The 22,161-nt window shown below is 36.9% G+C and overlaps 1 protein-coding gene across 3 annotated transcripts in view; it reads right to left on the bottom strand.

Annotated features, from left to right (window-relative positions):
- LOC131162248 (DNA mismatch repair protein MLH1) overlaps positions 1–22,161 on the bottom strand; it is an 88,162-nt gene that overhangs the window by 18,264 nt on the left and 47,737 nt on the right. For all 3 annotated transcript variants that reach the window (XM_058118543.1, XM_058118545.1, XM_058118546.1), the window contains 3 exons: positions 20,516–20,610; positions 20,328–20,436; positions 19,777–19,942 (listed from right to left, as the gene is read on the bottom strand). In XM_058118543.1, coding sequence (XP_057974526.1) covers positions 19,777–19,942; positions 20,328–20,436; positions 20,516–20,610 — 370 coding nt within the window. The remainder of the gene's footprint in view (positions 1–19,776; positions 19,943–20,327; positions 20,437–20,515; positions 20,611–22,161) is intronic.

Below are 22,161 nucleotides of genomic sequence, written 5' to 3'. Positions count from 1 at the left end.
AGTGGTTAGATTTCCCTGATCCTGCTAAATAAATTTGAACAGCTTTAGACCATTGAACATAGTGCTTTCCATCCAACTTTTGAGACGTCATTTGCGGAAGCGATGTAGGAAACAAACTTTTGGGATTCATAGATTCCATCCCAACACTCACAAATCAGCAATCGCACCCAAAACAAAAAGAACAATCAAAACTAATCGAGACAATCACAAATTATGTGAAGCACCAACACACCGACGGACGAGGTGAACAACTCACCAACAGATATAGTGCTGCCACAGCACTCACAAATCAGCAACCACACCCAAAAAAGCAAGCACAATCAATAATCAGAACAATCACAAACCAAGTGAAGCACCGATGCAACCATGGACACGGTGAACAACTCACCGACAGATATAGAACTGCCACAGCCTCACAACTGAACACACAAGCACTGCCACAGCTCCAAAAAACTCACAAGGAAGCCTTCACAAACCCTTAACTTACTAATGGAATACCGCGAGTGCATGGTCCAAAAAGTTTGGTTTTTTTAGCAAAAAATTGGCCTAACAACATGATAATATAGTCTAAAGAATGAATCAGAGCATGGCTCAAGGAAAAAAAAAAAAGTCGGAACTTCACTCACACTCCGGCATGTGGGGTCAGCCCTACCAGCATTTGGTCAGCACATGGGGGCACATGGAGTGCCATCTAGCAATGGGATTTTGTGGGGTGGAACGTTGGGGGAGGGGGGGGGGGGTGTTGATTATGGGTGTATGGTTGGCTTTGTGATTTAGTACGTAATGGAGGTGGATTTGGGAAGAAGAGCTGCGGGAATGGTGTTTTCTAGCGACAGCTGATAACATATTAAGATTTGATTAAAATGAATGACCTAACTTGAATATAGGTCTCACGCCGTGTTTATAATACAAATTAAATACATTCTAATGACAATATACCCTTACTAATACTCACATACTAACACACTCAATAATACTAAAAGACATATATAACCTCTAACATTCTTAATGATCATAACCTTTCATTTAGAAGAATTTTGGGCATACTTAATGCTTTTGAGAGGGTTTCTGACTTAAGATTAATATAGGGAAAGTGCTCAGCGACACGGGCTTGTGACGACATGGGCCCACATGGCAAGGGATCATTAGGTACAACAGTGTGAGCCCCACACTCTTGTACCCAGTAAGCCCCTTCCATGTGAGCCCATGTTATCATGGGCCCGTGTTACGTAGCATAGCTCCTAATATGGGGAAAAGTGGTTTAGTAGCCATAAGTGTACTTGTTGAGAGAACTAATGAGTGGGCAGCAAACGCATGGTGTGGTTTATTGGACTAGCCCCTAACTTATTTATGGTTATGTTGGGTGGGAATCTTGAATGGGCAGATTTTTGGAATCATGTAGTTGAGAGGATTACGAAGAAATTAGATGGTCAGAAGGGTACCTTTTTTTCTTTTGGGGGATAGAATTACGCTTATCCAAGCTTGTCTTGCTAGCATTTTGACTTACTAACACTCACTAATTAACATACTAACACACTCAATAATAATAATAATAATACTCAAAGACATATATAACCTCTAACATTCTTAATGATCATAACCTTTCATTTAGAAGAATTTGTACTGAATGCTTTTGAGAGGGTTTTTGGCTTAAGATTAGTATAGGTAAAGTGCTCCGCGCCATGGGCTGGTGATGACATGGGCCCACGTGGCAGGGAATCATTAGGAACAGCAGTGTGAGCCCCACACTCTTGTGCCCAGTAAGCCCCTTCCATGTGGGCCCATGATGTCATCATGGGCCCATGTTACATAGCATGACTCTTAATATGGGGAAAAGTGGTTCAGTATCCCTAAATGTACTTGCTGAGAGAGCCAATGAGTGGGCAGTAAACGCAAAGTGTGGTTTATTGGACTAGCCCCTAACTTATTTACGGTTCTGTTGGGTGGGAATCCTAAAGGAGCAGATTTTTGGAATCCAGTAGTGGAGAGGATTACGAAAAAATTAGATGGTTGGAAGGGCGCCCCCTTTTTTTTAGGAGGGGGGGGGGTTAGAATTATGGCTTGTCTCTCTAGCATTTTGTTGTACTTTTACCTGTTTTAGAATTCCAATGGGTGTTGCTAGCAAGCTTGAGAGAATAATCAGAGATTTTTTGTGGTTCAGTCCAGGAGGTCGTAGGGGAGGGGGCTGGGTCTTGGTAATTTGGTGTCTAAAAACACCACTCGTTTAGCCAAATGGTTGTGGTGCTTCCCCTTAGAAGATAATTCCCTACGGCAAAGATTTATTTGTAGTAAGTTTGGGTTGGATGAGAATGGGTGGGATACCAACACTAGTTTGGGATGTTCTTTGGGGAGTCTATGGAGGTCTATTTCCCAGATTTACTTTATTTTCACCCCTAACATTAAATTCATAGTGGGGAGGGGTTCCCAAATTCATTTTTGGAAAGACCCATGGCCCAGGAATGATTCTTTTTCCATTTCTTTTCCTCGTCTCTTAGATTGTGCTCTAAGCCAGAGTTTTTTCATTTTTTTGTGGACAATGTGAGTAGCTTTTTGGTCTCTTCGAATCTTCATTTCAGGAGACCTCTAAATGATAGGGACATGGTGGAGTTGTCTTCCTTAATGTCCATGTTGAACAATTGAAAATTATGCTTGGGTAGGGATGTTTGTTCTTGGTGCTCGGATCATTTGGGGATGTTTTCTTGTAAATCATTCTTTGAATTTTTGACCTATTCAAACTCTCCCTTTCCTCTTTATTACATTATTTGGAAGGTTAAAGCTTCCGTAAAAATTAAAGTGTTTAGTTCATTTGTTATGCTTAACAAAATTAATACCAATAAATTGTTGTAGTTTAGGAGACCTTTGAAGGCTCTCTCTCCAAATGTTTGCGTGCTCCTCTAGAGGAATTCCGAAACAGCCTCTCCTCTCTTTTTGAATTTTGGTGTTGCACGAAGGATTTGGAATAAATTGTTCAGTTTTATGGAAGAGAGTTGGGTATACCCCTCTTCAGTGGAAGACTTGTTAATCACTTCTTTTACTGGCTTTGGAAGAAGGAAGGATAGGGCAGCTCCATGGAAGTGTAGCAAGTTCGCAATTTTGTGGGGATTATGGTTGGAACGTTAAGCACAGATTTTTCTAAGAAATTGAATTCATCTTGAATTCAGTTTTCGACTTCTTTATGGTGTGTCAGGTATGAAATATTCAGGGAAGCTAGCTTTCAGGATTTAAACACGGATTGGAAGAACTGGTTGGCTTGATTCCTGAGTTTGTTGTTTCAGTTTTTTTCTGGTTTTGTTTCATATTTTTTTTGGGAGATGTCTTAATCTCCCTCCTTGTAAATTCTTTCCCTATTAATGAAATTTCTTTTGCTAAAATATAAATGCTTATATACCAATACCACACCAAATATAGTCAAATCTTACTAGAGAATCAAAAAACAGCGGAAATGTTGCCCCCCACCCCCACCCCCCCGAATCTAACAAATCAATCTGAATTGATCAACTCACACGATTCTCAAGCGATCACATCTTGTCAAACCCAACTGGTTTGTGCTGAAAAAGAGGAGAAAACAGAACTTTATTTTGCCTCCACAAAACCGTTTAAGATTGAATAATTCAGGTGGTGACGATTTTAGTTGCCTTCTCCTTCGAAGACGAGAATAACAGGGATGGAGCTTGTGTTGTTCTGCTCTGGTCACAAAGATCTGAAGGCTTCTTTTTTCCTTTTCTTTTTTTTCCTTTTATCAGCTGCCACCTCTGTTTTCACTCACAGGTAGCAACTGTAATCCTTTGCTTTCTGCAGCAGTGAGATCTCAAGGTTGTTGATGAAGGCACAGGACTGAGGTTATGATCATTCCAGAGTCTCAGCTACAGGCTGATAGGATCATCTGCTGGTAGTGGTGTACCCTCAGCGATGGTGCTGTTCGTAGCTGGTGGCTTGATGGCATTGGAACAATAGTGATGGCGCAGTAATAGACTCTGATACCAATTGACACAACCTCGTATCCTCACACAAACAACAAGCTTAATACTCAAATTCAATACATAATATTTAACTCTGAATAAAATCTTTTTCAGTCATATATGTACAGGCCTAATATGATTGAGATCAAGTAAAAAAAAAATGAGACTTAATAAAACTAAATTATTACTTTCCTAATGTTTAGATCCATTAAATCTTCTTATAACTTGATAAAAATAGCACTAGAAAACATTTAGAAAAAAAAAAAGTAATATCACAAAAACAACTTAGTAGTTAAGAATGAGTAATTGATGACCTGTGGATGCTCCCCATCACTGGGAGACAAATGACTTTTTCCATTAAAGAAGCTCCTTCATGAACTGGAACTCTTTACAACTGACCTTGTGGCGACGGGAAGAACTCTTGGGGAAAATCCTTCAGGGAAATAGGTAGTTTTTATCTATTGAGGCTGCCCAAGAACAAGGCTAATAATATCTATGTCTCAAAAAATTCAGGTAGGCAGGAGGCAACAAATCGATTCCTACGTCCGATGACAGAGAAGCATCAGGTAGGTGGTATTTTCTCCAGGCTTTAAGGGAGATAAAAGTGTGGTGATAAGAAGAAAGAAGAGAGAAATTACCAGTTCGAAGACATGGACGATGATCTTGGTAGTATGTGAATCTGAAAAAGGCTTGTTAATTGATCAGCTGACGGCGGAAAAGTGTTATTGGAGAAGGTGGTTAACATTCTTTCAAATATCCTCAGCCTACAAAGGAAGTTATTACAAACTTGCCCATAGATTTGGTTGAACGGTTTTTTATCCAGACAGCAGGATGTGCTGGGAAATTTTTTGAGAAGGCAAGTTGAAGGACAAGTGAACCCAATAGATGGCTTCAATGAGGGGTCATTAACTGTAGTTCCATTCTGTAGAAGTCAGCTTAATAACCTGCATCCTGATCCTTCTCCCAATTGAATTACTGTTTTTCCAACACTCGAGAATTCTAAAATCCATAAATGTATTCAACCCATTCCATAGAACTTGTCTAACTTATTGAATACATTTGTGCCAAAGGAATGTAACTGACGAGAAAGGCTCATTTCCCTTAAATTATGTTGGGGGTGAGAGAGAAAATGGAGAGCCTCGAGGTATGTTTGAAGGTTTGGAAATTCAGTTTGTTAGTCTTTTCGGACAAGAGACTAATGTGTCTATAACTCCTAAGATGTGTGAGCAGTAGAGAGAGAGAACAAGAGAGAGCGAGAGAGACTCTGAAGGTCCTTGGCGATAGGTTCAGTATGCATAAGATTATTACAAAGATCCTTGCTCATAGGTTGAGTCATGAGTGTTGCTTTAAGGGACACATTGATGCAATATCTCATGCTCAGAGTGCTTTTGTGGGGAGTAGGAAAATTTTGGATGCTATCTTGGATAAGGATTTGTTTGTATAGTGCTTCCTTCATGGTCATTATAGGCAGGAAACCTAAGTTGTAGTTTGAGGCTTCAATTGAAGTCTGACAGGGGATCCTTGTCTCCTTTTCTTGTGCTAGCTATTGATGTTTTGAGTAGGTTGATAGATAGGACTGTTGAGAAAGGTATTACCAAGGGAATTAAGGTCAGGAGTGGCAGGGTAGTGCACAGTTACGGTTCACAGGTGATACTACATATTTTCTTGTCTAACCAATCTTTCATGAACATTTTTACTATACTGCAGATTTCCATGAGAGTGTTATCTGAAAACATTTTCGATGTCATACAGCTTCTGTGTTGCCCTTGTCTTCAGTCTATTCATCAATGAAAAGATGCTATTCATGATCCTAAGTGGGAAAAAGCCATGGTACAGGTGATAAAAGCTTTGGCAAAGAATAATCCTCAGGAGGTTCTTACTCTTCCATCTGGGAAAAAGGCAGTAAGATGATGTAACATTGAAAGATTGAACACCAGATTGGTAGAAAACAGGTCCACTCAAACCTATGGTGCTGATTGCAACAACACGTTAACTAATACAGAAAAAGATGAATTGCATCCAACTCCTATCTTTTGCAGCAAATCTTGGTTGGGATTTGGCATAGTTTACTACTGAAGAATGCCTTCTGCATGGAGACTTGGAAGAAGAGGTGTACATGGAAGTTCCTCGAGGATTTTCTTGCTAGGATATAGTGGGAAAATTTTGACACTAATGATAGCTCTGTACAGCTTAAAGCAATCACTAAGGGTGTGGTTGTATGTATTCAATTTCAAGCAAGGCTATGATACGCTTTGGCTATCAATCAAATCAAACTATCAAAGTAATGCAGATTACATTGTTAATTTTCTAATAGGAAGATTGCAACTCATAATGTATGCTGATGATAGACTAGCAACAGGAAATAATTCTGAGGTGATGTCAAGACTGAAATAAATAGAGAATTTAAAATCAAAAGACTTCGGAAAAATGAGATACTTTTCCGACATAAGTTGCTCAGACTGAGGAGCATCTTCATCTCTCAAAGAAAGTACGTTCTTGTTTATAGACATGCAGGGTTACCTATTGAAGCAAATTGCCTCCTTCGAAGTGGTAGTGAAGCTGTGGATAATAGATTACATCAAAGGACAGTGGGAAGGCTAATTATCCCTCTTATATGTCCTGATATAGCTTATGATGTAAGTGTGGTTGGCAAATTCATAAACATCCCTGCTCCACTCATTTAGATGCAGTCTTTCACATCTCGAAATATTTGAAATTTACCCCTAGAAAGAGATTATTTTCTGAAATCATAGCCAGAAGAACATAGAATGCTTTGCTGATATTGAATGGGCTAGACCACCTAAATTTCTGAGATACTCAACCATTTCCTGCATCAAATCTCAATACCAAGAAAGTAACGAAGAGTACCCAACTCTTTGATTTGAAAGTTAGCTTGAAGCCACTGCTTCATGTGTGCAGTCATGCTCTAGTCACTAGCAGTGACGACGATATCATCAACATAAACTACTAAAAGTACCACACATCTCTTTTTGCTCACACAGACCAAATGATTAGAATAGCATTAGATGAAGCCAAATGCACAGATCATCACACCAAATCTGTCAAACTAGGCTTGATGAGACAGCTTAAGACCATAAATGGCTTTATGCAACCTACATACTTTACCATACTCCTCTTAAGCAACATACCCAGGAGGATGCTCTACATGTATGTCTTCCTGCAAATCTCCATACAAAAGGGCAATCACAATCTTCACATCCAACTAGTATAAGAGCCAACAAAAATTAATTGTCAACAAGATCAACATAAGAACATAATTTAGTCCAGCAAACAGGAAAAAGGTCTCAAAATAATCAATACCATATCTTTGGGTGTATGCCTTAGCAGCCAACCGAGCCTTAAGTCATTCAATAGAGCTATCACGGAGATATTTAATAGTGTAGACTCAACAACACCTAACCAACTCCTTATTGGGAGGAAGATCAACCAAGTACCATGTCCCTTGAGTGATCAGGGCATCCATTTTTACATCTACTGCATACTTCTACGAAGGGTTAGCAAGCACTTTAACATAGGAGGAAGGGACAATAACAAAGAAAATAGACAAGGAAAAGGAATACATTGGACTAGGAAGGTGAAGAATTGAAATATAATGAGCAATAGGTTGAGCAGCTAAGGACCAGTGAGTACATGTTCGTGTACATTTCCAGTGAGTGCGGGGCAAATTCAAGTCATAGTGTCCAGAACCAGAAGTTGAAATAGTGATGGGCAAAAGAGGTAGCTACATGGTGGTGGTGATGTCTATGCTCGCTTTTAGTCATTCATAAACCCTCAATTGTTTCTTTGACTTTGTATTTGATGGATTTGGAAGATGAGCAAAAGATTTTGGAAAGGGATAATAGAAGGAACTAGAGGATCAACACATGATGAGGAATCAAAAATTGTTGATGGATTCAAAATAGATTCATCCAAGGAGGACCCTACACTCGGAAAATAAGGTCTCCCCGAAAAAAAGGTGACATGCACTAATAAATCTCCTACGAGTGTGGGGATCATAACATCTATAACCTTTGCGAGTTCTCAAGTACCCAACAAAGACACATTTAACAGCAAAAAGATAGAACTTGTTCTGTTCAGCATGTGGAACATGAACAAAACAAGTGCAACCAATAACACAAGGCAAAACAGAGAACTATGTACGTTTTTCAATACAAGATGGAAACGCAAATTAGTCCACCTAGAACAATACTGAGTATAATAGTTGTTTGAAGGGTATGTGGGAGGAACTCAGTATCTATCAATCGGTGACATTAAGGTGATTAGGATAGGAGGCAACGGGCAGAATTTTGGCTGCCAAGTTTTTGTCTAGGTTGAGTTCTAAGCTTCAAACCATCTGCAATCCGATTCTTGCCAGTGAATTCATACCATCCATGAATGAAGCATATGCTAGAATCCAACAAATCACCAAAGATGGCTCTCAATCTTCTCCTCAAGATTCTTCTTGTGATAGTTTTTCCTTGTTTTGCACTGCCTCCAACTATGGTAAGGGAAGAATTGGAGGACGAGGGCAGGGTTTGGAAGGTAGAGGTGGTGCATCAGGACGAGGAACTTGTCAGGGCAATGCTTGCATTTGCACACATTGTGGCAAGAAAAACCATATTTTTTATCACTGTTGGGATCTCCATGGGAAACCAACTTGGGCCAATAAATCTCTTGCTAAGGGTGATTCCATTATTGAAAGTTCCAAGTGCACCTAGCCATTCCACTAGTCAGTTGAGTGCATCATCTACAGTGTCCTGAGAGGAGTATAACAATCTTGTCCGCATGGTTTAACGACTACAAACTCATTCTCTACATCTAATGCTACTATGGCCCATTTAGGTAAAAAAAAGTTGGGCTTCTTGCCTCTTCACCTTAAGCTATTGATCTTGGTGCCTCCTTTTATATGTTAGGTAGCCCTAAATAATTTCAATCCTTGAAACCCACTACTTTACACGCTAAGGTTACTCTTGCTGATCGTTCTATTACAACAATTCTGGTTTTGGCAATATTCTCTTGTTTCCATATATGTGCCTAAATTTCCTTGAAGTCTTGAACCAATATCAATTACTGTCATGTGACCTTTCCTTCTTGTTGTGTTAATTCAAGATAGACGAAGAAGAGGACCAATGGAGGGCTTGGAAAGGACAGCTTGTACTATTTTGATGATGGTGGTGGTTGTAGTTCTTGTCATACCATTTTCTCAAAATCTATTCATGGTGTTTCTCTTGATTAGTGACACTTGTTTAGGTCATCCATCCTTTCAAAAACTACAAACTTTTCTAATGTTCAAGTTTGTTGGGAGAGCATGTTTGGAAATAATGTTAGGACATCTTTTTCATTCAAATATTTGGGATTCGTGTGGGTTATGAATTTGACTGTTCATCAATATTTTGTGTTCTTTTTGGAAGGTTTTTCAAATATGATTTGGATCTTTTTGTTAAAAGATAGATATGGATTTTTGAATGTATTTACTTAATTCTATCAAGAAAGAAAGACTCAATTTGCTTGGGCAAAGGGATTATTCATCAAACATCCTGTACACATACCCCTTAGAAAAATGGAGAAGTTGAAAGAAAAAATAGACATTTACTTAACATAGCATGGTCTCTCCTCCTTTTGTATGCATGTTCCTAAAACCGTTTGGATTAATGCTATTCTTATAGCATGTTTTATGCTCAATAAGATGTCCTTCAATGCTCTACATGGTATTAAATAACGGCTGTTACGCAATGGAAAAACGGGTGGACAATACCCTTACAGCATTAGCAATGAGAAGAAAATTCACGTGGGTAACAGCCATTACGGAACCGTAATGGCCGTTATACTAACGTTACTGCGTGCGTACCTTCCCTATCCCCTCGAATCTGCTCCATTTTGTGTGTTTCTCCTTCGTCTAGCTTAGGTCTCGTCATTTGAAGCCTCTGAAGAACCGAAAAGCAGCTTTGAAGCCATAGATCTGTTGTGCTCCACAAGCTGAGTTCCGTAATTCACTCAAATCACTCTTCGTCCCCTTCGTACAGCTTCAATCTACTAATCTAAAAACTTTGAAATCCCCAAAATCAGCTTCGATTTTTGCCTTACGGTGTTTGAGTTTTCCCTTTTCGTCATTCGTCTCCTTCGTCCAGCGTAAGAACCCAAAAATTAGCTTCGATTCTTCTAAGCCTTCGATTCCTCCATTTGAAGCCTTCGATTCTTCCAAAATTTGGAAGCTTGCAGGTTGCAGCTGCAGCAGCTCTCTCGCAGCTTCCGTCAGGACTTAGGAGTCGGCACTCGAGAGTGGGTAACTGGGTAGTGGGCATGTTTGTTTCTTCACTCTTCACTTCTTCTAGACTTCTACAGTTCTACTTCATTGGTTATTGGTTAATGCAATTGTAAATTACTAATTTATTATAAATTAAAATTTTAGTTTGTACTTTATATTCATTATTTAATTAGTATATAAATTTGTAAATAATCTATAAGTAGAATTTATTAGTTAAAATAAAAAATTAGTATAAAATTATTAAAATATAAAATTTATAGAGTTACTTAGATTCTTAGAGAGTTAAAACTTAGAACTTAGAAACATACGGACTTAGTAAAAAAATATTAACTAATATTCGACATTTTTTTTTTTTTAATACCTTGACAATTAATAATTTGATATTAAATCTACAATTTATAATAAATTTTAATTTGTACACAATTAGTCAAGTCTCAACTCTTAAAGGACTCAAGTTCAAGTACACTACCATTTAAATAATTAAATTGTAAGATTTAAAATTCCCTAGTTATTTCGTTAAGTTGTAAATTTTAATATAAATTATTGTATTATATATGTATAAATCAACTAAAATTTTTAATAGTTAGTAAATTAAAGTTTAAATTTAATCCATCATTTATGTAATATTGTTAGGTAATTAACTAATTAATTAATTATGTACCATTTTATTCTTAATTTATTGTATAAGGATGATTACTTTTTTTTTTACTTGTGTAGAAGTCATCTAATCAAGCACCAATATGTCACGTGATAAAAATGGAACTGAAGAGCTTCCTAGTGAAGACATTGGTTGGCATTTTGCTACTTCAATGGAAGGTAGTTGACATGTTGTCTTATGTAAATTATGCGGAAAGACAATTAAAGGAGAAATTACACGATTGAAACAACACTTGGCACATAAAAAAGGTCAAGTGTCTTCATGTCCAAATGTAACCACGCAGATGAGAGAAGAAATGATGAAACATCTATAACAATATGCAGAGAAGAAAGACAAACAAAAAAGGCAAGATGAAGTAGAGCTTAAATCAGAGGAGATTTTGAAAATTTGAGCGACGAAGAAGATTCAAATGAGGAAACAATGAGATTTGCTCGACAAGAAAGCATACGAGCACAATAAGAATGAGAAGAGAGGCAATGATTTAGGGAAAGAACCGGTGGAAGTGGTAATTATTATGAACAGGGCGTGGCTCTAGTAGTGGTAGTGTCGGTGGTTTTGGTAGAGCTTGGTCACAAAGTGTTTGAGAAGCTGGAGGCAGTGGGCAACAATGGATTAACCCTAATGCCCCTGAAGCTAGAATAAAAGCGATGGATCCTACTCTAGAAAGAAGGAGTGTCAAGCAACCAAAAATAAATACCAAAATTCTGAAGGGTTTAAGGATTAAATTAGGAAAAGCAATGAGCAAATTCCTAATTTACAATCGAATTCCAACTAACGTAGCTAACTCTCTTTTTATGCAGCTGACGCTTGATGTTGCTGCAGAAATTGGAAAGGGGGTGAAGGGCCCATCACCCTATGAGGTCTCTGAAATATATTTAGAGCAAGAGTATCAAGAAATGAAAACTTATATATCTTCTTTTGCTGGCATTTAGAAAGAGAGAGGTGTAACCATTATGTGTGATGACTAGTCAAGGCCTACAAGAAAACACATAATAAACTTTTTAGTTTACTCCAATAGGGGCACTGTTTTCCACAAGTCAATTGATGCCTCTGATGCACCGAGCCGAACAGCTGAATATTATTTTTGGTAATTTTTTAATTTTAATTGACTTAGCCACTTAATGACTTGCATATTTTTAATTAAGTAGTAATAATTGTTAAATCTATAGTTTCATTTCAGAATAATATACAAGATGGTTGAATAAATTGGAGAGGAAAATGTTGTTCAAGTAGTAACTGATAATGAAGTTGCAATGATGGCGGGAGGGAAATTATTAATGCAAAAGAAACCCAATCTCTACTGGACAGCATGTGCAGCTCATTGCAAAGACCTTATTCTTGAAGACATTGGTAAGAAAAGTAATATGAAGAAGGTCTTAGAAAATGCTAAAATAATAACTTCTTTTATTTACAACCACAGATAGTGAATTTCATGAAAAAAATCACAAATAATAGAGAATTGCTTCGTCCTGCCATAGCTCGATTTTCCACCAACTTTATTACCTTGGAAACCATTGTTAGGCATAAACAAGCATTAAGGGAAATGTTAAAATCTGATGCTTGGAAAAACTCAAGGTCTGGGATGGCAAAATCTGGTCCAGCATATGATGCAAAGATTATCTAAGGGAAAGAGTTTTGGCAAAAGGCCTCCGATATAATTAAAGTACAAGAACTCATAGTGAAAGTTCTTAAATTGGTCGATGGTGATGAAAAACCAACTAAGGGTTTCATATATGAGGCAATTGATTGGGCAAAGTTGGCAATTCAAAAAGGTTGCCGATTCTACGAAGATTATTGGAAAATTATTGATCATTGATGGAGTTTTCAATTGCATCAAGACTTACATGCAGCTGGTAAGTGTAAATAAAATACAATTTCTTATTATTTCAACTTTTAAATCATGTGTAGTTGCATTAATAGTTACAACACTAATACACTATTATTGATTAATTTATTTGTAAATTTAATTTTAGGATATTTTTTGAACCCTCTTATGAGGTTGCTAGAGAAGTTATGGATGGGGTTAAAAAAGTGATAACCAAATTGGTGCCCGATATAGACACTCAAATTTGGGCAATTAATCAAGTAAGTATTGGTTCTATTGAATAATGAATTATTTTAGCATTTTCTCATACTTTCTATAATATATATATATATCTAATTAATTAATTATACTTCACAATCTTCACTTTTAGTTATTGCTATATCAGGTTAGGCAGGAGACATTTGGAGCTCCACTAGCTCAAAGGGCACTGAAACAAACAAATCCTGGTAAATGTGGCTAAATAATGGATGAATGGATCTATTTTGTCATTTTTATGTTCAAATTTGACTTTTCAAACATACACTATATTAACATGTGTTTTTCTTCAATTATTTATGCAGCCAAATGGTGGATTCATTATGACATGTGTGTTCCTGAGCTACAGAAAATAGTAATAAGAATTCTTAACCAGACCACGTCAGCTTCGAATTGTGCGCATAATTGTAGCAACTTTAGCCTCATCCACATGAAAACAAGAAATAGACTAAAGTACATGAGACTACAAAAACTTGTTTTCACGCATTACAACATGGGGTTAAAGTTAAGACATACAATGAGAAAAAGCCAATAGGACATTGAAGATAGCTTTAACCCTATTAATTTGACTATAATTTCGAAGAAGATGATCCTTTGAGTCCAGAGTTACAAAAAAGAGAGGCACCATTCCTCGACGATCAGGACAACTCAAATTGGTTAGATGAAGAGGTCGGTGGTATTGCACAAGGAGATGATTAACCACCAATAAATGTGCATGATTCAAGTTCAAGTCTTGAACGTACACAAAGTGGTGATAATCTTGGTTTGAGCCCACGAAGTGATGATGACGGTGGTAGTGGACCTAGTGGTGCTGGGACTGGGGCTTGGGGTGATGGTGGTGGCAATGCAGAATATGGTTATGGGTATGATACAGGGACATCATTTGTAGACGAAACATATCCTCAAAGTCGTTATGGACTACTTGATATACCCGAAAATTATAACTTGGGTATTCCTCCAGGGTACCAATCTTCACAACCTAGGAGGAGTGCTACTAGTGGTGACCCTAGTGAGAGTTATAGTGCACAAAGTAGAATAAGTCACCAACACTGAGATCGTGATTCTGCTGAAGATTCATATGGTGTGATTCATAGTTTTGCCAACTTTGGTTTAAATGATTCATCATCACAATCATATGGATCTCATCCAACATATCCATCATCTCATAGTGAGTCTTCTTCTACACACTACCCCGAGCCAGCCCCAGCCCCAACTTATGGACATTATTCAGGATATGATCAAAGAGGAGATTATGCACCTCCTATATCAATTGGATTTTCACCACCAGTACATCTTCAGGAGCAACAATGAAATAACGCAAACACACAAAGGGGGGGAGAAAATTCTCAATCTCAATCTCAAGATAGAGATGCAAATTATGAAGACCCTCCATGCCATTCTTTTTGGTGGTGACATGTGTTATGTTATAAATTTGTAATATTGTATTCATGTATTTTCAACTATTTATTGATATTTGATACCAATCATTTTTCAAATTCATGTATGTGTAATGTGCACATTGAGTATTGAATCTATTGGCTCATTTTTAGTAACTTTATGTCTTTAATTAATTGATTCTTCATTTTAATTACATTTCTACATCTTTTTACCCATTAAAGTAATACAACAACAACAACAAAACCAAGCCTTAGTCCCACTAGATGGGGTCGACTATATGAATCCTTTTCCGCCAATTTATGCGATCATGGATCATTTCTTTTGATAGATTCAAGGATATTAAATCTCTTACTCACTATCTCCTCCCAAGTTATTTTAGGTCTACCTCTACCCCTTCTATTGCCCCCCACAGTAACTAAGTCACTCTTCCTCACAAGTGCACTATGTGGCCTACTTTGCAGGTGTCCATACCATCTAAGTCGTCCCTCTCTTATCTTATCTTCTATAGGAGCAACACCTAACTTACCACGAATATGTTCATTTCTCAATTTATCTTTCAATGTTATACCACTCATCCATCTAAGCATTCTCATCTCGGAAACTTTTACTTTTTGGATATTATGTTTCTTCGTCGCCCAACATTTCGTTCCATATAGCATAGCTGGTCTTATAGCTGTCCTATAAAACTTCCCTTTCAATTTTAAGGGGATTCTACGAACACAGAGCGCACTTGAAGTACTTCTCCATTTTACCCAACCTGCTTTAACTATATGCATTACATCATCTTCAATTTCTCCTTCAGCTTGCATAATAGATCCAAGGTATCAAAATCTACAAGTGCTATTTATTTCTTCATCATCCAGTTGAACTTTGTCTCCAATATTACTCCTATCATTACTAAAATTACATTTTATATATTCTATCTTATTTCTACTAACCCTAAAGCCTCTAGATTCCAAAGTTTCTCTCCATAATTCTAACTCAGCCTCTACTCCATCCCTAATTTCGTCAATTAATACAATATCATCTGCAAACAACATATACCATGGAACCTCCTTTTGAATACTCTTAGTCAATTGGTCCATCACTAAAGCAAAAAGATAAGGACTCAAAGCAGATCCTTGATGTACACCTATAGTGATTAGAAATTCTCTAATTTCTCCATCTATAATCCTTACACTAATCACCTAAGCATTTCCAAACTTCAATTGAGATGTTATCTGGTCCCATAGCTTTCCCATTTTTTATCCTTTCACCCATTAAAGTAATGCAAACTATAAAAAAAATATATGCCTTTTTTTGTAAACAGCGCACTAAAATTAATATAAAAATCATAATGCCTATTAAAAAACATTTGTAAGTTGAATGAAAGCCTTCAAAATTCATTAAAAATCATGTATTAATGGATTTCATGCATATTTTTTTATTTTGGCATGGTTGTGTATGCATGAAAAAAATTCACGACCGTTACGCCCACTTCCCATCATTTAACACCCGCGTCCCACGACACCTGCGACCGTTACGCGACGTTACCTGCGACTGCGATTTCGAATCATGCTCAGTAGTGGACCTACCTTCTTGCTCATACTTTAAAAACTTCTTATATAGGTCAAAAACAGGAGTTCGAATTAATCTTGAGAGAAGCTTTCACGAAGATCATCCCATACGTCCTTGTTTATTCTATGAAACACCATGTTTGCAGCAATTCGTGACTCCATGCTTATTCCACAACCATGACCAATATGTCATTCTCTTTCATTCAATCTTCATAATCCTTGGAGCTGGAGATAGAGAAGAATGAAACAAATATTTGGAGTTTGTTTTTGCATTAACATACACACGCATTGCCTGAGACCGCAGTAGGTAGTCAGAAAATTCAACCCAACTGAAAACTGTGATATGTACGTTAACGGTATCAACTGAAGCTCTCTCTGTATAGACCATCAAAACCACCCCCTATACAAGTATACATTACAATCAGCACATAAAAATTAGGGCTGTAATTGTTTTAGTTTCGTTCAGTTTTAATCAATACCGGAAACTGAACTTACAAACCGTAACCAAACTGAATACTGTGGCCTAGATGAAACCAAAAAGCAATTTAAACCAGTTATGTTCAGTTTTTTATTTGGCTTTTAAACTTTTATTTTACATATAAAAAATTATAAGAAAAGGCTGACATCAAGGGTCCACCTCTTCATATTAACATTGCACATTCAAGGGGCTGCTAAGTAGGGGTGTACAAAATTTACCAAAAAACCGAAAACCAACCTGAAAATGGACCAAAATAAGTTCCAGTTTGGTCTTTCGGTTCTTGGTTTTGGTTTCAGCTCTTACAAACAGAAAATTTTGGTTCTCGGTTCAGGTTCGGTTTCCAACCCGAAACAGAACCAAAAAACCGAAATATCTTACAAAAATATATATTAATACTGCCCTACAATATAATATTTAACTAAAATTGATATATAAATAGATATATATATATATGCATATATTAATAAATTCTTCAACTAATAATTTTCCAGTAAATTCAATTTTGAATAAAATAAATATATCTTCACATTCTTAACTTTTTTTAAAAAATTTTAATTATCAAAATAGAAATCTTAAAGAAAAAGAGAGAGAGAAATAGTTAGCTTTTATAAACTTGGAGAGACTTCCCTACCTCACAAATTTTCAATGTGGGACAGCAAGAGTGTAAAAACTCTCAATGCTCTCAGCCTTCTCACCTATTCTTGTCCAACATTGGATGTGGTAGAGATTTGAAGTCTCTCCCCCAGCTATAAATATAGGTTCCCCCCTACCCTTTCTTTCCAACTCCCAACCCAGCTGCTAGCTGATGGGCCGAGGGCTTACTTTACTGCGCCTGGCCCATATTTGGCTCCCAGGGCCCTCCAAAAAGCCCCTTTCCAGTAAGGGCCCAGTTGTATTGGGCTGAGGTTCAATTTGGTTAGCAACCGAAAACCGAACTAGAGAATTTTTTAAAAAAAACCGAACCGTCAGTTCAAGGTTTGGTAACGGTTTTTAATTATAAGAACCGATATGTTTCAGTTAAGTGTTCGGTTTTGGGTAAAACCAAACCGAAAAAAACCGAGTGCACCCCTACTGCTAAGTCATTGGATGAATTGGAAGGGGGTGGGTGTGGTCCTTTATAGAAGGGGGAAGTGTGAGATAAGTGAAACATTTGAAAGTACTCTCTCTCTCTCTCTCTCTCTCTCTCCAATATTTGTGAATTGATCCTGCAATTTTGGGGAGGCTCTCTACACTTTTCACCCCCATAAACAGCAGAAAAGATATGAATTCATTAAAAGTATAATTAAAATCAATTCAACATTTAAATAAATAAAAAATAAACATAAAAAAATAAAATTATACGTAGACTAATTTATTGATCAGTCTAGTTTTGTTGGCTCAGTGCCTGCGTAAAACTGAAAATGAAACCAAAAACTAATTTTTAATAAAACTCAAAACTGAAACCGAAAAACCAAACCAAAATGTAAAAAGGTTCGGTTTCGGTCTAGTTTTTGGTTTTTTGGTAATTTTTGTACACTCCTAACACCAATTATGGGGAATGAATAACACAGAAACTATGGAGAATCAGGTAATATTACAAGCACAGGCCAGCACTTCAGAACTTGAGGAAGCTCTTACCAGAAAACCAAAGTAACAATCCTACAAGGAATTCCAAAACTAAAAAATATAAGGCAGATCACAACAAGCACCACAGGCACTTAATGAACATGGCAGCAGAGCAGCTGCAGGAATTATTGCTGGCAGCAACTAGAGGTGAGTGCAAAGTCATTGAACACCAATCTAAAGCACCAGCAATTGAAACAATATAGCGGGCAAGCAATCACAAACATGCAGAAGTAAAACAGCTTCATCATGCCAACACCAGCCAGAACAGCACTAGTAGTATACCCGAGCAAAGCATAACTGCTTCACACCAGCAAACCATTACAAACAGACAGCATCCTACCAAGGATGCTCCACAGCCAAACCACAATGAAATAGGGTCCCTAAATGACTCAAACCAACCAAAAAACAAAAAAATGATTTGAGAACTAACTAGGGGAAGATAAGAGAGTTGTTGGGAAGAGGGGGGGGGGGGGGGACAGCTATTTCTAAACAAAAAGCTCGGATAAATCAGATTTAGAGGTGATTAATGCTCAAATACCATGTTGTAAAGCTAGACATTGAGCAGAAAAGAACAGAAAAGAGAAAAAAGAAAAGAAACGAAGAGGTGGCAGCTTTCTGGAGTCTTATATTAATAATAATAATAATAATAATAATAATAATAATAATAATAATAAAGCAATAATAAAGAGTCTTAAGGGAAAAAATACCCTCACTAAGACAGCCTAATTTCTGAAATACTATATTCTCTTCCAACTTATCCAAATGGTTCACAAACCCCATCAAAAAGGTAAGCCTCCATTACAAGCAGAATAACTATCAATTCCACTCTCATCATAGACACATCACCCCATCTTTTTCTCCTTGATACAATCTACCTCACCAACCTATCTTCAAAATTTTCAATAACTCCTCAATACAAATATCTGTACTTTTGTACAGAGAACACACACATAAAGACACACACACCTACGGAATTGTATTATGGGCACAACATTGAGTTGAAAAATTGCATTTAAAAATAGTAAAAATAACCTAACATAGGTCTACAGTTCACCAAAACACAGTGGTGTGATAATTATTACAAGTCAATCTCTCTCAATGAAATAAATTTGAATCTTGGGTGAGAGGATATCTTCCTGAACCAGAAGCTGACAATTAAAAATTTAAAATGCCTCAATTTCGCCCCCATGAAATTTTGCTCAAATGACAAAGAATGCAGAACATACAAAAATCATTTGTCCAAATATGTTAGCACAACAATTTCTGCAACACCATCTTAGTCATAACTAACAAATTTCTCTTTTTAACCATAAAAATATCATCAACTGTGTCAAAGGCAAAGTATGAGTACAAAAATCTCTCCAAAGAATAAAGTGCCACTCTCCAAAGACATGTCAAAACATGTGAATATTATTCCTGAAAGAAATTTAAATTCTATGCAAAAGCATATAAATTTCGTCTTACCGTATCAAAGTTAAATATCAAATTTGATTTGATCTATAATCTCTCTGATAAAATTGTTCAAACAATGCAATACTAAATAAACTCTATCTATGCCATAACAAATCCTTTTACTAGATTTTGGTGTTTACCTATTAAAAATACATACTAAACTGTCCCGACTCACCTCATTTGCTATTTACTTTTCTAAGATTTGAAAATTGTCATGTGCATTGCATGTACATCTTCGCAAGTGTGTATACGTGTGCGCCTGTGTATTAGATCAAAACGAGGAAATAAGGCAATCAATATAAAATAAAAATAAATGCAATTTTACTTCTGCAATCTTCTCTTTCAGGTCATCATTCTCATTGGGTACTGGATCTGAATCTTCATCCTTCAGTGCAAGCAAGATTAACTGCAGCAAGGGAGCTGGCTCACTTAGTTGCATCACATTAAAATGGGCAAATCGATGCAGAACTTGCTGATACATGAGCTCTTTGCTGTGAAAAGCAAGGAGTATTATACATTAGAGAGAGAGAGAGAGAGAGAGAGAGAGAGGGAAGTAGGATTTTTAATAACTCATACAACTAACCATGCCATAACCAGTGTCTACTGCTTTCAGGACTAAATTGAACTAATTAAATAAATCAGACAATCTGGAATAGTAACTTCTTTGGAATTTATAATTACTGCATGTCAGTTTTTCAAATAAGGATTATATGCAAACTGTAAGACATCAGCTTTTCACAGCAGCAGAACTAATGCGTCTTACAATCCAATCTCTTAATGAAAGTCAATCATGGAAAAAAAAATTCCTGCAAATTTGTAAGCAATAAACTTCGAGGTACATACATTATGACAAAAATTTAGAACAGCAATTAGTACCTCAAGTTTACTACATTTGCTAGATATAGGAACTTATCGTGCTGAAGCAATGCCATAACATCATCTGCCATCCCAATATATGAGCAGTGCTTTACTATCTCCAACAGACCTGGGGGAAACTTGCATCAGCAAAAAGCATTTACCAAATTTAATAATCATAAGAAATGCTTTAAAAGTCAAAAACTAACCAGAATGACAATTACAGTCAATATCATTGACAAGCTCCTGAACGCTCGTAAGATCTGCAGTTTCCTTTGGGTTTCTTCTCTGTCGAACACAAGACCTGCAAACAAAGTTCCTTTATGTAAGAAACAAAGCAAGCATCTGGAATAGCAGAAAATAAACATACAAAATTATGAAAATTTCACTGGATACATCTGCACTTCTAATCACTACTAAATATGTCGCGTGTGTCGCAATTGCATGTGAATAATCTTGTGTAAAATATTTTTATAATTCTTAATAAAGTTGAAATACACGTGCTTGCACAAGGTTTTTGACCATTTAATTTGTTAAGCATTATGCAATATATATGCTTACATATTATTATAACATATACAATTTAAAATATAACTGTTAGAAGAGAATATTTTATTTTAACAATTAGGTTGTGTTAATGGGGGTATTTTTGTCCTTAAGAATTTATTATTATTAATAATATATAGTCAGACCTGGAGGTGTATGTAGACTCCAGAAAACTTCCACTCAGTTCCTTCCTCTCTTTTCCTCTTCTTCTCCTCTTCTCTTCTCTCCTCCATCTCTAACTTCACAACCTGGTATCAGACCATTGATCTCCTTCAATCTGATTTATCAGAATTAGTTTTGATACTCTGTTTTTTGTTTTTTTTTTCCCTTATCCTCCCCTAATCAGAACTCAAATCTGATTTTCTAGTTGGTTTGAGAGTTTTTTAAGGACACCCTCCCTATGGGTTAGGTTGTGCAGCATCCTTGGCAGGAACCTGTGTGTTTTCATCGTGATTTGCTGATGTGAACTCAGTTATACTGTTTCTTGGGTGGTGCTGCTGCTGTTCCTGTGTCGCTCTTATTGTGGTTTGTTGATGATGCCATTTTGACGACATGTATTCATTATTGATTGCTTACAATCTTGTACCAGTTTCTGGTTGGTTTTGATCAGTGTTCAAATACTTCTTCCCTGTTCTTCTCTGCATTTGTTTCCAGTTGCTGCCAGCCACAATGCCTGGAGCTGCTGCCATGTTGTTTATTAAATGCCTGTAGTACTTTGCTGTGGTCAGCCTCGTTCTGGGTGGTTAAGTAATTCCTCCTAGGATATAGTAAGATCAGTTCTGTAGTCATAGCTGCCTATTAAAGTTCTGGATTTTCTGGATTTTGGAGGGTTCGAAGGGTTATAAGTTCTGGTTTTTTTTAAAGTCCTTAAAGAGATGTTTGTGTTAATGTGTGCTGCCTGACTACTCAAGCTCCTTCTCGTGATAAGTCAGCCATGGATACTACCTCTAACTATAGTAGGGAAAGTTTTAAGGACAAGGATGAGGGTTGGATTATGGTTGTGGCTGCAGTTGTGTAACACGACAAGGAGTCCGTCATGGCAATTCTCGCTTTGCACATATTGTGGCAAGGAAAATCATACTCTTAATCTCTGTTGGGATCTCCTTGAGAAACCAGCTTGGGCCAGTAAGTCTCTTGCGTAAGGAGATTCTACTATTGACACTTCAAATGCACCTAGCCACTCCACTAGGGAGTTGAGTACATCATCCATCATGTCCCAAGAGGATTTTAACAATCTTTTTTGCATGGTTCAACAGCTCCAAACTCAGTCTTTCACATCTAGTGCTATTGTGGCCCATTCAAGTGTGCG

This window comes from Malania oleifera, chromosome 8 (genome assembly GCF_029873635.1).
Source record: "Malania oleifera isolate guangnan ecotype guangnan chromosome 8, ASM2987363v1, whole genome shotgun sequence".
Classification (NCBI taxonomy): Eukaryota; Viridiplantae; Streptophyta; class Magnoliopsida; order Santalales; family Ximeniaceae; genus Malania; species Malania oleifera.
The sequence above is the reverse complement of the archived record's forward strand: the minus strand, read 5'-3'. Positions and strand labels throughout refer to the sequence as shown.